Source organism: Puccinia triticina, chromosome 8A, assembly GCF_026914185.1.
Source record: "Puccinia triticina chromosome 8A, complete sequence".
Taxonomy (NCBI): domain Eukaryota; kingdom Fungi; phylum Basidiomycota; class Pucciniomycetes; order Pucciniales; family Pucciniaceae; genus Puccinia; species Puccinia triticina.
In genome coordinates this window covers 2,630,846-2,647,206 of record NC_070565.1, presented here as the reverse complement: position 1 = coordinate 2,647,206, position 16,361 = coordinate 2,630,846, and the positions used below count along the sequence as shown (strand labels likewise).

The following is a 16,361-nucleotide window of genomic DNA, read 5'->3' as shown; positions in this document are numbered from 1 at the left end:
GGTGTCTTTGTAAGGCCACCCTGATGCTTCTGTATTTCGGACAGAAGTTCATGAAATGAAAAACCGTTTCCTTAGCCCCACAATTGGGGCAAAGGGGATTGAAAATCCGCAGACCAACATGATTCCTCTCGTCAAGCACCCGTCAACCGTGGCCGTTGTGTGACAGTCATGAAGGCTATCTAGCAGGGGTGAGGCTTTATGGATCTGCTGTTGATCCCTGTGGGAGAATGCTGCACTCAACCAGCTTCAGCCCCGCCCTTCCCCGCCCCATGTCCGCTGTAAAGTAACAAGCTCGTGTCTGTTGCTTGACTTTGCTTGTGCCCCTTCCCCCTCCCCGTCAGCAGACACACTCCACAACAGTTTGCAATAGCTCAATAGCCCAAGAACGCACATTATCTCTGCAACTCTTCTTAACATGATAAAGACAGGTATACCCGGTTTGGTTTGCTTGATCATTAGCTTGCTCAGTGTAGCACAAGCGCTGGACGTGACTAATTCTTACAGATACTACCCCACGAACGCAACATTCCTACGTGAGCAGCACATTTAACTGTTTGGTATTCCCTGAACTTTGGTGTACGTCTTCATGATAAATGAGACTGATATCCCCTCTGAAAACACAGATTTTGATGCCAACAAAGGCTCTTTCAACTGTCCCATTCCTTGCACCTCATATTACAGTAAGTGAATTTGCTTGATTCTCAGCATGATAGGCAGATAGTGTATAGGCGCTGAAAACAAGCTGTCTTGCGCGCTGGATAAACAGCTGCGACCGATTGCACCGTCAGCCCGGAAAAGACCAAGACCACAGAATATTGCTCCAAATCGTTTGGACGCGGTGGGGCAGCGGCAAAAAGTACGTGGTGGACTCATATGCCTTTCCACTGGCTTGTCTAAATCAATTGCTTGAATGAATCGGAATCATCTGTTGGCTCCTCAACCCGCAGTTTGTACAAATGTTGTTGGTAAAGAGACAAAGCAGTACAGTTGCACAGGGGTAGATCCCAACTCAAGTGAGTGTTTAGTAAGGCTATTATCATTGTTCGCACCTTCAATCAAAATGGAGAAAATTGAACTGATAGTGATTTTTTCCACAGAATTTGTATGTTCAGGATGCACCGCCATCACTTCCTAGTCCCATTATAGTTGAATCTGAAGCCTACGTCGCTGCACATTTCTATCTTGGGTGCCGATTATCCTAGCGCCTTGAATATCATTTGTAGCGTTTTAGAAATTCCAAGTGTTTCTCTTTTCTACCTTGATTAAATCATGTCTTGGGGAGCTATTTCACTTAACCCCCCATGCCCAGATTTTGTCAAAGCTGTAAGTTCATGAGAGGTTATTTACTTTTGGAATAAAATCCAATGAATTCACTTCCCAATTCCCAGCTGCTGTTGCCTGAATTGGTAGTTTGTAGAGGTCTTTTAATTGCAAACTCTTTTGATTAACAGTAGTAGTAAAACTATGGTGTTTATAATGAGAATACTTGACAGACTACTTGAGATAGCTTGATGTTTGAGAGATAGTAAACTATCCTCCTCCCCCTGAACAAATTCACCCTCTCAATGACTGGTCTGTACCTGTCATTGAGAGGGGTGTGTCTGCTCAATGAGCGGGATAGACCGGTCATCAAGAGGATATGGTGTTGCAAGCCCGTCTGGGCACTCACCAAAGTTTGGCCGAAAAAAGGCCAAGCACGCGTGGCCAACGCTAAAGCCCACTTGGCCAATCCTCAAGCCCACCTGGCACACTCCCAACCCCCGCTTGGCATATTGCAAAGTGGGCGGGGTTTGGCACAAAGCCCCGCTGGGCCGATTTCAAGCAAGGGTGCCACGCACGCCAAACGCTGTGCCGGCCATCAAGGAGAGAAGTTTCCCTCCTCGATGGTCGGTCTACAAACCGGTCATTGAGAAGGGAAGACTCCCTTCTTGATGATCAATACAAGCATCGAGAAGGCAAAGCTCCCTTGTTGATGTCCAATGTGCGATGTCAAGAAGGGAGAACATTTCCCCTCCCAAGGGCACGTTGTTCTTGCCTTTTGAGGCAGAGACGAGGGCTGGTGTCTCATGACCGGCGTGTTGCCATCGGCCCAGAGCTTGATCTCGGCCAAGCGGGACTTGGCTGTGTGCCAAGCTCTTCCCCCCGCGCAAGCTGCCCGATCAAGCCTGCTGGGCACATACCCAACCTCCGGAGGCACTCGGCCAAGCGGGAGTTGGGTATGTGCCCAGACGCGCTTGCAACACCATACATCCCTCTCGATGACCGGTCAGTCCCGGTCATCAAGAGGGGCGTGTCCTCTTGATGACCGGTCTATCCCGGTCATCAAGAGGGATCTGTCCTCTCAGTGACCCGGATAGACCGGTCATCAAGAGGGATGTATTCTCTCGATGACCGGTCTATGCCGGTCCGGTCATTGAGAGGACAGATCCCTCTTGATGACTGGTCAGTCCCGGTCATCGAGAGGGGCATGTCCTCTTGATGACCGGTCTATCCCGGTCATCAAGAGGGATCTGTCCTCTCAATGACTGGGATAGACCAGTCATTGAGAGGGATGTATCCTCTCGATGACCGGTCTATGCCGGTCCGGTCATTGAGAGGACAGATCCCTCTCGATGACCGGTCAGTCCCGGTCATCAAGAGGGGCATGTCCTCTTGATGACCGGTCTATCCTGGTCATCAAGAGGGATCTGTCCTCTCAATGACTGGGATAGACCGGTCATTGAGAGGGATGTATCCTCTCGATGACCGGTCTATGCCGGTCATCAAGAGGGGTCTGTCCTCTCAATGACCGGTCTATGCCCGTCATCGAGAGGAGTGTGTCTCTCAATGACCGGTCTATGCCCGTCATTGAGAGGGGTGTGTCCGCTCGATGGCCGGCCTGTGCCGGTCATTGAGTGTACTGCCCTCGATGGCCGGCCTGTGCCGGTCATCAAGTGTACATACTGCCCTCGATGGCCGGCGCAGACCGGCCATCGAGGGGGGGCTGGTTTTGGCGTGGCAAGGTGTTCACTCCATACCAGCCTGGCGTGCCGGGTTGGGCACTCCAAATGGGGGCTGGTTTTGGAGTGAACAATCCTCCACTCCAAAAATCTTGGAGTGGTCCGGAGTCCACGCCTTTTTTGGCGTGCATCCGGCATTTTTGTGGCGTGCCTAAAGCCCGACCCTTGTTCTAATACCATCCATCCAATGAAGGAGAAGATTGAAAGCATTCAATCTTGGCCTCGGCCCTCCACAGTGTTTGATGTCCGGTGCTTATTGGGCCTCTGCGGCTTTTATCGCCGTTACGTTAAAGGTTTTGCCAAAATCGCGGCGCCGCTTCATGATTTGACGGCCGGAGGCGTCAAAAAGCGCGCTACAATCCTGTGGCAGCCCGTCCATGACGTGGCATTTTTTCTGCTTAAGGAGGCATTGGTTTCTGCGCCCATCCTCCTCACACCTGATACGCTGAAGGCCTTCATTATGGAGACCGACGCGTCTGATTTCGCGGTTGGAGCTGTTTTTTTGCAGTATGGCGACGACGACCGGCTGCACCCCGTTGCCTTCAAGTCTTGCAAACTCAACAAGACCCAGATTACTTATCCTGCGCAAGAGCGGGAACTGCTTGCTATTATCCATGCCTGGAGGAAATGGCATGTTTACTTGGACGGTGCGGTAGTTACTATGATTGTATACACTGACCACGCTTCCATGGTCTATTTGAAAAGCCAGAAGCTTCCTTCCAAGCGGCTTTGCCGCTGGTTGGAGGAATTTGCTGAAATGGATATCAAAATACGTTATAAAAAAGGCGCCGAGAATGTTGTTCCGGACGCGCTGTCTAGGCGGAGCGATCTTTCAAGTTTCGCTCGTCAATGATATTGGTGATTTTCTGGATGAGACCAATTGGCCTCTGATTATTCCTTACTTGACTGATGGGCGCGAACTGCCCGAGTGGGTCCCGCAAGGGCTCATTGTTAGAGCCAAGCAGAGTCTGAAATACTTTGAGTATAACTCCGACGACGAAAACCTGATCTCCTGTCGGGGTCGTTGAGAAGAGGTGCGGGGCATTGTATGCAGGCCCACGGGGGTGCGGGCGCGGGATCTCCAACAGAAAATTGGAGAGCGACCACTCACATATCCACTTCCTCGACTTCCGATCTCCTCAGCATTACTCACCAAAACATGGTCAGCAGACCGCAATCCACAGCAACAGCGAGTAGGACTAGCTCAAGACTCAAGGCCAGAGCAGCACCCACCCCACTACCAGCAAATGCAGATACGCTGACAGGAGAGAAGAACGTTCAGGGACGGTCAACAGCAGCTTCGGATCACAATCATCATTCCCTTAATCGTCTGGTCCCCGAGCCACCCTGTCCTGCCCCAGATTCCACCCAGGCCGGTCGATCGAAGCTGTCTCAAACTGTCAGCCCTACCGAGCCTCAGCTCCAGAACCCTAAGCACGGATGGGAGGAGGGACATGCCTGTTCAGTCGCGTGGGTTGCTCATGCACACACTCGTTGTCACTGACCAGATCCTCTATCTTACATATCCCGTTCGGGCTCATGCTTTTCCCCCTCCCTCTTTTCCGACAAATTCAGACCGGATAATCGTAAAACAAGCAACGTGATCCAAGAGCTTAACCATCTCTTCGATTTGGATGAGGAGCTGTTTGTCAAGGCTGGCTGTAACAAAGCTACAAGATTGAGTATCGAGCAACCACCGCCTCAAGCCACGTCATTAGTCACACAAGGAGAGCGCCCGGGAATTCGTCCGCCAATGCAATTGCCGAAGAACCCAGCAGCTGCTCCGCTTGCAAATCCTCCAACTCGGCAGAAATCTCCTTTTCGCTTTAATGCCCCTCAAGAGGATGCCAGTCAGATCACGTTCGAGTCTGCCCCTACACAAAACAGCACCCAAGATTCACGCAAACCCGTCAGGCAAACCGAGTTGGATGCACACGGCACTCATCAGTCGAATGGAGCCGAAGGCAGGATCAACGCTACTGAAAAGCCAACCGAGTCCGTTGTTAAAGGTGGAATTGATTCGCATGATTCTCAGGAGTCAAGCGAGCCACTTGATGCATGCGATCTGGTTATGCAGGATACTCAAGATTCACAGGAAGACAGTCACATAGAAAACCTCCTCAAAGGCTCCGAACCAACTTCTCCCCCGGCAGACCAGTCGAGTCAGCCACACGGAGATCTGGCCGCCGAGTCAATCGGACCAGCCGACGAAAGCGAGCCTGCTGGTCCTGAAACTCAAGATTCAAATGAAGACTTGTTCGTTGCTGCGAACTTGACTTTTAATGCTCCGGAAGTCGCTGCTCTAGAGTCAGGTTTATCTTCAAGTCAGGTAAAAAGTCAGTCAACGACGTCAGTGTCAGTTGACCCCGCCAAGGAAAGCCCCGGCACTCCGGAGTCAAACGCAGGTTCTCAAACCCTGGATGCCTCCATCAATTTGCCAACTCATCATGCGGTCGAACCAGCCCGATCATATGGAGACCCGTTGGCTGATAAGCTTGCTATTCAGGCTAAGATACCATCAAGTTCTACAAAACACCTGTCACACCCTCCTTCAAATGAGCCCGTTAAGGACGATGTGCTTGCTGTCTCTGCCACTGAAGATACAAACGGAGAAACCGGAGGCGTCGATTTTCCCTTGGTTTCAAACTCAACCTCCAACTACGCGACCTACAATCGCTCAGCCGAGCCGGACCGATCGAGCGGAGACCAGGTAGCAGATAATGGGAGGCATTCCGAGCTTCCAAATTCCTCTGAGGTTGATGGACTTGACGCTGAGGAAACAAACACAGATACTCAACTGAAAGACGCGGCTCCTGATATCACTTTAAACAACGTAGATGAACTGGAACCCGAGTCAGAGGTTCCGCCTCAGCAACGTGGTCTGAGAAGCAGCAGTCCACTATACGATGCCCGCGCCGAGCCCGATTCGCCTGGTCATTATCATAGATCGACTGAAGCTCATAATGAATTACATCAAGTACATCCCCTACCATCACCCGACAACGATCATCCTCGTGTTTCCCAAGACGGTCCTCCTAATGCCCAACACTCCGCTATTCCTCAAGATGCTCCTGCTCCCCAAAGCTCCCAAACTCCCCACGATTCTCGTGCTCTTCATGGACCTCTTGCTGCACAAAATTCGCACAGCTCAAAGAAACACACCAAAAAAGCAAAATCTCGACCCAACAACGTAGATGGACTAGAACCAGAATCAGAGGTTCCGCCTCAGCAACGTGGTCTGAGAAGCAACAGTCCACTATACGATGCCCGCGCCGAGCCCGATTCGCCTGGTCATTACCATAGATCGACTGAAGCTCATAATGAATTACATCAAGTACATCCCCTACCATCACCCGACAACGATGATCCTCGTGTTTCCCAAGACGGTCCTCCTAATGCCCAGCACTCCGTTATTCCCCAAGATGCTCCTGCTCCCCAAAGCTCCCAAACTCCCCACGAGTCTCGTGCTCTTCATGGACCTCTTGCTGCACAAGATTCGCATGGCTCAAAGAAGCACGCCAAAAAAGCAAAATCTCGACCCCCAACCGTGCCACCACGTTTGACTTTTCGCCAACGTTGCGGTTTCAATTCCGGCGACAGCGATGATTCAGATTCGAACTCAACTGCACCGCCACTTCCGACTCCGCCTCTGCGGGGAAGGCTTGCCCCAGCTTCCAAGCATTCCAGCTCACTCAAACAGCAGGTGCCATCTGAGAACCCTAAAAAGAAGCGATCTTCACGTGACAGATCCCCGGTTTCAACTGACTCCGAGGAGGGCCAGAAAGTACAAAAGGCCAAGAAAAGACCCCGAGACAGATCTCCCGTTTTAACTGACGCGGAGGAGGGCCAGAAGGTTCAAAAAGCCAAGAAGAAAAGCTCGAATAATCAATCTAAACAAAAGAAGGGTGCGGGTGCTGCTTGGAAACAACCAATGGACTCAACCGAAGCTGACGAATCCGAAAACAGCGATCATACCAAACAAAGAAAGTCTCGCAGTAAGAAACGAAAACTCGAGTCCCCTCCTCCTAGTCCGATTCCGAAGCGTGCGCCAACGGAGGAGAGGTCTAGCAGTATAGATATTCCTCCTTCACAACAGTGGCCTCGCTCAACTGGCTCTCGTAGTGTCTCCCGCCTTCCGGAGGACGGCCGGCGCAAGCGAGTATTCTGGTCTCAGGAAGAAGAAAACCTGTTGATTTATGAAGTGACTAAGTGGCATAGAGCAACCAATTGTATGGCCGAAATTCTCAAGAGACATGGGCCGCATGGGACGAAATCTAACAGATTTGCTCACAGGACTAACGTCCAATTAAAGGACAAGGCTGTCAATGTTGAGTTGGATTTGACTAATTACGCCTGGCCATGAAAATCTCACTGCAGATTGATTTCTGTATGCTCACCCCCGTTTGTTTTCTTTCTTTTTCTCGACCTCTAGCTGAGTACTAAATGGCAAAGAGAGGGACGCAAAGTGCCGAAAAAAACCAAGAAAGCCTTTGCTCGTTTCCCGCCCAAGGGTCAATCTGCAGTTGAGCACGATTCATCGGGTTCGCAAGAATCCTCGGCGCCGGGAAGTTCCGACGAGCAATCGGAGCGCCATGCGTCCCACGCCCCACGCGAGTCTCAAGCCTTAACAATACGACAATCAGGCACTCAATCTTCATCCCGACAAATGCAACAATCTTCTCGTAGACGTAGAGCCCCTTCTCCTCAACCTGGATACTCTTCTCTCCCTGGCAGTCAGGAACTGGTTCTGTACGGCCGAAGATCATAAATTAATCCCCCCCTCTCTCTTTCCTCCCTCCCTCTTCCGGATTGAATTTTACCTTTAATTTTATCGACACTCTGCACTTCCTTCCTTGCTCGCCTTACCCTCCACATCTGAGTAACCTCTTGTTGACTATTTCGTGACCCCCCTGAATCTCAGTACCTTCGACAAGACCTTCAATTTTGGCCGAAGTTTGATGATCCTTCCTCTAAACAAATCACACCGTTGCTTTTTGCTACTATCTGTCTTTCATTCAGCTGTGGGTCTTTCTGCTTCACTTAACACATTTTTCAACCTTCTCTGTTTTTTCTTTCTTGGTGTAGTTTTATACATCATTTGTTGCGGAGCACATACATATCATGTTTATCTCTCATCAATCTGCATATATCAGCTTGTTTTCATGTATGGAAATCCAGGATGTTTGTTTTGTCTCACCTGCATTTACATTAGCACTGTTCACGTAAGAAATCTATGACCATGGTGAGAGATATACATCAGCATACTGTCCCAGCCAAATTGGCTGGCACAATGGGATAAACTTTATTTCAATCTTGCTGATGTTTAGCTTACGTGAAGAGTGCTATTATCAGTGTCTGACCATTGCAACACATGATACAATCTGCTCATGATATATTGGAATCAAAATTGGGACTACAGATAATGATGATTGGAATGATTCACAGTCATGTAATTGATTAGGGAAAGGAATAAATGATAACTACACAATTCCAAAAAAAGTCACATTTTGTTGATCAGATCCTTTTGATATTTTGTGAGATTTTCAATTCCATGAAAGAAGACATTGCTGAAAAAGAACTTGGCATAGTGGTGCAGACGTCCTGTTGAGTCCACAAGGTGGTCCCAAACATTCTTGTAATGAATTTCCATCCACAATTCAAGAAAATACCAAAGAGTAGATGGTTCTGGCCATTCAAGACCTTTCAAGATTAACACTTTCTTCCTCTTCATACTTTCATCTGCATCTAGATAAGGGTTCCTCAAATAATTATGTAATCCTACAAAAGTTTCACTTGCATTTTGGAGCTCCTTGGCCAAATTGATTTCATCTTGATCTTGAACTTCTTTCTTCCAAGGCAAAATTAAAATTATAAGCTCTACAAAAAGTAGATAGACTGGAAAAATCATGGAGAGGTTACATAGTTTGATATTATGTTGACTATATCCTTTGAAATCAATTTGTGTTTGTTCATTCCAATACCTGTACCATATATCTGCACCTTCTTTGTTGAATCTTCTAAACATTTCTGAAATCTTAGGCAAGTCTACTTTGGTGTTCAAGTTAAAGAGAGATACACATTTCTTCTTCACAATGCTACAAGCTTTCAAGAGGTTATGTTCTGGTATGAGAAATGCCCCTTGAGGTAGGCTTATTGTTAGCAGTGAAATCTCTTTCAAAGCAGATTTATAGCTCCAATAAACATTCTTACATCTCATGATATCATGAAGCTGTAATCTTGGAAATCTAGGGTTAAAGGGAACATCTTCTTTATTGATGAAAGTTTGGATGTTTTTGGTTGTGTTTGGGCAGGTGATTCTATGAATGTTTGATTTAGTAACTTTTTTAATCATCTTTCCAGGTAAATCTTCCTCATCTTGGTTTTCTGAAGGTATTGCTTCAGTTTGGATTTTTTCAAAAGTTTTGAATGGTTCTGATACTAAAATTGGATTCTTGGTTACCTTGAAGCTAGCTTCATCCTGTGCTGAAGTTTCAGTTGGACCTTTTTTTTTAGTTTTCTTGCAAGTTCTTTCCTTCTTTTGATTCAGAGGCCGCATAAAAGATGCAAATTCCAATGATTCATAAAGCTTTCTCTTGTTTCCTTTAGAATCATTCTTGTTTGTGACACAGTTGACTGGACCAATTTTGCTGCCTCCTAATTTTGTTTTTAGTAAAGGACTAGCATTTTGGGAGGGCATTATACCTGTCTGGTGAAAAATATCACTTTCCCCCTGGAGTAGCTGGTCAAATATTAGAGAATCTGGATGACGATCTGGTGAATTTGGAAAAATAGAAAAATCCTTTACTACATCATCTTCCATTCTCATTGGCATAATCTGTGAAGTTTGACTTTCTGGATGGGCTTGCAGATAAGACAGGTCATGAATTGTGGAAGTTTTTTCTTTTCCAGATGCAAGGTACTCAGTATTATAGAAGCTGGTTTGGTCTATTCCCTCCCTGATTGATTCATATGAAGATGTCACATCCTTGTCCTCAAAGTTGAAGTAGTCAAGTGCCACTTCAAAATCACTCTTTACACTTGAGGGTGTTGATTCTAGTTTTTTCCAGTTGTTCCAGGTGCCAGCAAAGTTCTCAGCCCCATTTTGTTGGCCATCTTGGTTGGTGAAAACAATATGTTCCAAGGCATCAACCTCTGGCCCAAGAATTTTTTCAGAGCCACTTGGTTGGAATGAAAACAGCAGGTCATGATGATTCAAGGATTCTTCCTGTTTATCCAAGTGTGTAATATCATCTTTTGAAGCTTTTGATGTAAAGGAATGAGTCCCAGGGTCTGGGAAAAGACATGATGACTGGCTTTTAAGATGAGCTTGTGGATCAGTTATGCAAAAATGTCCTGCAGATTTTTCTGGTGCTTTGTGAACTTCAGGTACAAATTCCTCATGACCATGAGAATAATTTTGGTTTACTTCTTGCTTGTGCAATTCAGTTGAAAATGGTTCATCCTCATCCAAAAGATTAAAATAGTCAAGTGGTACTTCAAAGTTGAATTCTGGATTGTTCCAGGTCCCACCAAAGTTTTCAGCTCCCTTTTGACTCCAATTATTATCCTGTCCAGTGAAAGTAGTTGGTTTTATATAATCACAAGCCTCTAAATTTCTGTCATAGATACTTGATTGAAGTGAAAATGAGTGGCCAAAAAAGTTCAAGCATTCATCCTGTCTCTCCAAGTGCATAGTATGGTAATTTGAAGTTAATGCAAAGGGCTGGGTGCTGGATTCCAAATTCTGGCCACAAGGGAATGGTATGAAATTTTCATCTGTAACACTGGCTACAATGCTGACCAAAACTGGGAGACAAAGAAAAGTGCCCCCTCTCATGCTTTCTGAGATGGCTGTGGAAAACTACAAAAGCCTCTTGATCTTCTTTCTTTCCTTTGGACTATGTATATGAAAATGCAGGTAGTTTTCATATAGTCTGAAAATAATGGAATCTAGAGCACTTGATAAATTTCTCCAATCAGTTGATATGTAGAGTGATTGAGTGAATCATGAAGTAAAGGGAATGGAGCAAATCTCCTTTCAATATGTATCCTATGCAAATGATTAGCTAATTTTCAGTGTCTAAATGTGTTTTGAGGATACACTGAAACAAAAAGCTACCTTGTTTTTAGGTTTGAAATGATCCATGGGAGGGACCTTGACATTTCCTGAAACATTATTGTATCAAGGCTAGATAATTAATGGTTTCAAACTTGGTCAGGCATGTGATGCCTGCTTTTGAAGTACCAATGACCTCCATTAGCAGTTTAAGATTAAGCGGACCAACAGGCACACCCCCAAAAAAATTGTGGTAGGCTAAATGCACACCAAAGATTTACTTCATGCACTCCAAAAATTGAGTGAACTTCACTCCAAAATTTCTGGTGTGCACATGTGTCCACTTCAACAAAAATATTGGAGTGGATGATGGTATCCTCCAAAAATCCCCAAAAATTGGAGTGCCCAACCATGCACTCCAAAATTTTTGGAGGAGAAACCTGGACACTCCTTTCTACCGGTCGGGCAAGAGGAACTGGTAATGGTAAGCAAGCCCGCTTATCTCCCCACCACGCATGCCCCCCACGCATTGCCTAACCTCACCCCATCAAGGCTACCATCAACGCCCAACCCCCGGCCGTTCTATGTGACCTCCCCGCCATACCCACTATCAACCGGGGTGCCCGCAAACTCTGGCAATTCCTGATGGGCGGCCTAACACTCACAAATGCCAAGATAGGTGCAAGGTTGTCCCACATGGACAACATCACACTGAAGGCCCGGTGTGCATTCCTAAGACTGGCGACTAGCAAAAATCATTTTGAATTTCAATCCAGCCTCCCGGACTGTCTCGCAGTATACCGTTTGCCAGCGTGGTGGTGAGGCCCCTGTTGTGTAAGCCTCCAAGCCCCCTCTCACATTCTTTTTTATGTGATTGGTGAGCTAACCTTTCTTTCCATTTGCAGTTGGGCCCGCCTGGTGTGCCAGAAAGACGCGGCACTCTTTGGGTCCAGCCCCATGTTGGCCGAAATCAACCCTGTGGAATAGGGGGTTTCAAACCACCTCCAGGAAGTCTTCCAGGTCGGACTTCCCAGGGAAAATTTCCCCCGCCAAAAACAATTTCCTGGGACCTGGAGTTTGATTCCCCCCAAATGCTCAAGAACAGGAAATTGGAACCAGGAATCACTCCCAGGAAATGGGAGTGGTTTTATCTCATGAAATTCCATTGCGGCCGGGGTCCCAAAGTGCCATCAAGGCCAACAATTGCACCACCTTGTGGAAGCTAAAACCAGCCATTGAGAAGCTTTGAGTCATCTTGAAAACCAGTCTGTACTGGTCATTGAGCAGCTTAAGTCCTCTTGCTGACCGGTTCGTACCGGGAATTGGGAGGTGATCTTGAGTTATTGCGGTCATCAAGAAGCTTGTGTCATCTTGATGGCCAGTTTGTACTGGTCATCAAGCGACTTGAGTCCTCAAGATGACGGATCACATCAAGAGGGTTTGAGTCCTCATTCTTGATGACCAGTTTGTACTGGTCATTGAGAACAACCGTCCAGACTGGTCATTGAGGAGCTTGAGTTCTCTCAATGACCGGTCAGGACGGTCATCAAGAAGCTTGATTCATCTCAATGACCAGTACAAACACTGGTCATCAAGCACCTTGAGTCCTTGAGATGACCTGTCAGACCGGTCATCGAGAGGGTTTGAGTCCTCCCAATGACCTTGTGGTGGGAAGATGGCAAGAAAAATTCCCGGGGGTTCAGTTCTGTTTGGGGCTAAGGTAAGATGGTATTCTTTCTTTGTTTTGGACTCGTTTTTCTTGATTTCCTGGACCTCCTGGAGGGTCTTGCCGGTCAGGAATCCAGGTCCGCAGGAGACGTTCCAGGAGGTGTTTTTTTCCTGGAAAGTGCGACCTGGACGACTTCCTGGAGGTGGTTTGAAACCCCCTAATAATGGGGGGGTTCAAAATTGATCCAGGAAGCTGTCCAGGTCCAAAAATCCAGGAATAAAATTGGACCTGGCAGCTCTCCTGTGGACCTGGGTGTGAGCCTGAGTCTCTATAGTGACAGCAGGACACAAGAAATGGTGGGGCAATAGTTGGATTTCTTGGGATAAAGACAATACAACTATAAGAGAAAGAGAGAAAGAGAGAAAAAGAAAACAGAGCAAGATCAAGATGAAGAGTAGTACTAGGTTATTCTAGTGGGAATGCACGTCCACTGGCAATGCTACTCTTCAGAAGAGTGCTGCTAATCTGTGCTAAGAAGTGCTACAGCTTCCTCTCAGGAGGGTATCTGGATTAGATAAGTTTAATCCAGCCACAATTTTTTAGCTTCCTTCTGGATAGTCAAGGTTCTTAAAGGGAAACCTAAGGGAAAGCCCTTTAACCTAGATTTGAGGCAAAGGCCAGTAGAATTGGAGGGACAGCCCTGTGATCAAGATGGAGGCAAAGGCCAGTAGATTTGGAGGGACAGCCCTGTGATCAAGAAGAAGGTAGAACCAGCAGAAAGAGAAGATCAAGCAAGACACAGAGTTGTACCTCTGAGATAAACAAGGTTCAGTGAAAGAGGTTACTTACTGTCAATATCCTAGGCGCCTGTGACGGTAGGTATACTGGGAGTATAGTAATCTCTTTGGTGGTGATCCTGGGGTTATCTGGGGGGTGGTTCTGGTGTGCTGAAGTCTGTGGATCCGCCTCAGGCAAGGGGGATCCAGACTACGAAATTTTTCACAGTTTGCTTATTTAATTTACATATGTACATGTGGTTTGGCGTGCCTGGTAGCGCTGACACATCACAACTGCGCATGCGCGCCACAACTCAATAACTCAGGGAAGGAGTATAGTTACAAAGAGTTGGTAAGTTGTAACTAGGGTTAAAATTACGTGAGGAAACAGAATATGAAGTAAAAACAAGGTTATCTCTTAAGATGAAAAGGATATAAAGTAATTTATATGTAACAAAGGTAGAACAGGCAGCTTTTAGGTCAGCTGTGATGACTCTAAGGCTGACACTGGGGGCCTGATTAGCAAGAGGCTCCAGGAGGGTTGTTCCAGGTCCAGTAATCAGGCCAAAATGACAGGAAACAACTTGCATCAACATGTTTTTGCACACCTGACCCCTCCCGGCTGTCTCCTCAACTGTGCCCCCCAAATAGACATACATACATATCTTGCATTGGCCACCTCCACATCCACCATCCAATCCACCATCAACAGTGAAAAAGGTGCGATAAAATGCAATTTCATTGTTGGGGATTGCTCATCTGCTGTATTGGATTGCAAAATTGATGCATGGCATTGCTCTATTGATACAGCGGGTGAGAAAAGCTTGCATCACATTGTAGAGACAATGCAATACAATGCAACCAATATATGCGCAGATAGACCAATAAATATTGGTATTGCTGTGAAGACCTACCTGTTCTTCCCTTTCCCGGTACTGTATTTTTGGCCATCTGATGGCCTCTCTTCTGTCCGCTCTTGGACTCTCACCCTTATTCCGCCTCTCTTGGCAATTCTTCCTTGTATCTACAGAGCCGGTCTTAGCCAAGACCGGCATCTCTCTCTATCATCTAGGTTATATCTCCTTGCTCTATTCGGCGCTCTCGCCTCTTACATATCTTGAGCTTTTATATTAGTCATATAGTTATGACCGGACTTCTACAAGTCCGGCTATCCATCTTGCCCTTACCCGTCTCTTTCCCACATCTTGTACCGTCCCATCCAATGGGACATATTCCTTGCCTCTCGTACTACTCGGCCTTCTCACTATGCTACCTTGTAGACCTCTTGCCTATAAAAGACAGCCTTGTGCCCATCAATACATCCCCCAACTTAGTTCTCTTGCATATCTCCGCTTTCCAGAAACCTGCGAGACTTCACATTGCATCTATTGGCATTGTGTTGGTTAAACAGATTCACATCCAAGGAGAAGCCTGTATTGCAATGCGCTTTTGAACAATGCATATCACATTGGCCTTCCAAGAAAATGCAATTCAATGCAAAGTATTGGAGGCTGCAAGGCTCCCAAGGCCTTCAGCAATGACTCTTGCCTCCAGGGCCCAGCCTGTGTAACACCCTCCGCAGAACCACCGGTGCTGCTCATCATGGCCAACTTAGTTAAGGCTTGGTAGCTTGTTGAGGACCTCAACACCAACCAGGCGGGGTCTCTAGCAAGTACAGCTTATTGAGCTTTTTGTCCATTGCCATTGTCGTCCAAGGCTTCCTCCTTGTTGTTGGGATTCCAGTCTGATGACAATGAATCTTCTCGGATGTTTGGAATGGGGCCCACTTGTGGTTGAAAGCTGTGACAGGGTGTGCCTAGGTGATATATGGAGCACCCTTGGGCCCCCAATTGTGGGAGGGGTACTTCCTGAAGCCCATTACGTGGGGCGCAGGAATCCAAGTCCAGGAGCATTTGGACAACTTACGGCATTCAAAATTCAATCACCAGAAACACATTTTTGGCGGGGGATTTTTTTTCCTGGAATTTGGGACCTGCGCAACCTCCTGGAGACCTGGGTTTCAATTTTGAACCCCCCTAATATGTCTGCCCCACAAGCGACAAAGTGGACGCCCTCGCAGCCGTAACACCTCAGATGTTTAGGGGTCGCCTATGTAGCTGCCGGCCCGCCCACATCATCGAGGAACTGGCATCCCATTGAACGCCCCCGGGCAGCCCCAATCCTGCCCTTTGCCATTTATCCTCCGACACCACTAGGGGATCCCACTGGCGCCCGCAGGCGGCCCGTCCGGAGCCCCTCTTGCGGTCAGCCCGGCGTCTGGCCGAGCGAGCCCCAGGCGGCCCCAAGTGATGCCCCGGCGACCTTCAGACCAACGGCCACAAGAGTAACTCAGGCCACCCAAGGCAGGCATCCCCCAGACGACATGAGCCTAGCCAAATGTTGGCCGTGAGGGGGTCCCCGCAAGGAACTAACTACCACCAGCCAACCCTCTCAGGGACACCGAATATGGCGTCCCACAGGCGTGAGCATGTCGCCCTGGGTGGACGCCTTCAGCACAACCTTCCAGATGCATCCCAAGGGCGCGCCCGCTTGTAGGACGCCGTTATGTGGCGTCCTGAGGGCGTCCCCGCAGTCAGGACGTCATTATGTATATGGAGTCCCACAGGCGGTGTCATGCCACCCTGGTTGGCCGCCTTCAGGGCAACTTTCCAGATGCATCGCCAGGGCGTCCCCGCCGTGGGGGGCCAGGGGGACGTCCTGAAGGATGCCATCTGGATGTCAACTTTGACCCACTGTGTAGGTCAGACTGCTCTTGATGTCCAGGCAATACTGTTAGACGACTGGTCAAGATTGCATAGTACATGTCCATACTATGTACTTATCCGTCAGCCAAACCTAGT

General features: G+C 47.7%; 2 protein-coding genes across 2 annotated transcripts; both read left to right on the top strand.

Annotated features, from left to right (window-relative positions):
- Positions 1-415: 415 nt before the first annotated feature.
- On the top strand, positions 416-1,135 carry PtA15_8A237 (uncharacterized protein; the record flags this gene model as incomplete). Its single annotated transcript, XM_053171645.1, has 5 exons — positions 416-533; positions 624-680; positions 767-856; positions 948-1,013; positions 1,098-1,135. 5 exons carry the CDS (start codon positions 416-418, stop codon positions 1,133-1,135), a joined length of 369 nt encoding a protein of 122 aa, XP_053022888.1.
- A 3,023-nt stretch (positions 1,136-4,158) lies between these two features.
- Positions 4,159-7,767, top strand: PtA15_8A236 (uncharacterized protein; the record flags this gene model as incomplete). Its single annotated transcript, XM_053171644.1, has 3 exons — positions 4,159-4,469; positions 4,575-7,326; positions 7,432-7,767. The coding sequence occupies 3 exons, from the start codon at positions 4,159-4,161 to the stop codon at positions 7,765-7,767; spliced, it is 3,399 nt and encodes a 1,132-aa protein (XP_053022887.1).
- Between the last annotated feature and the right edge of the window lie 8,594 nt (positions 7,768-16,361).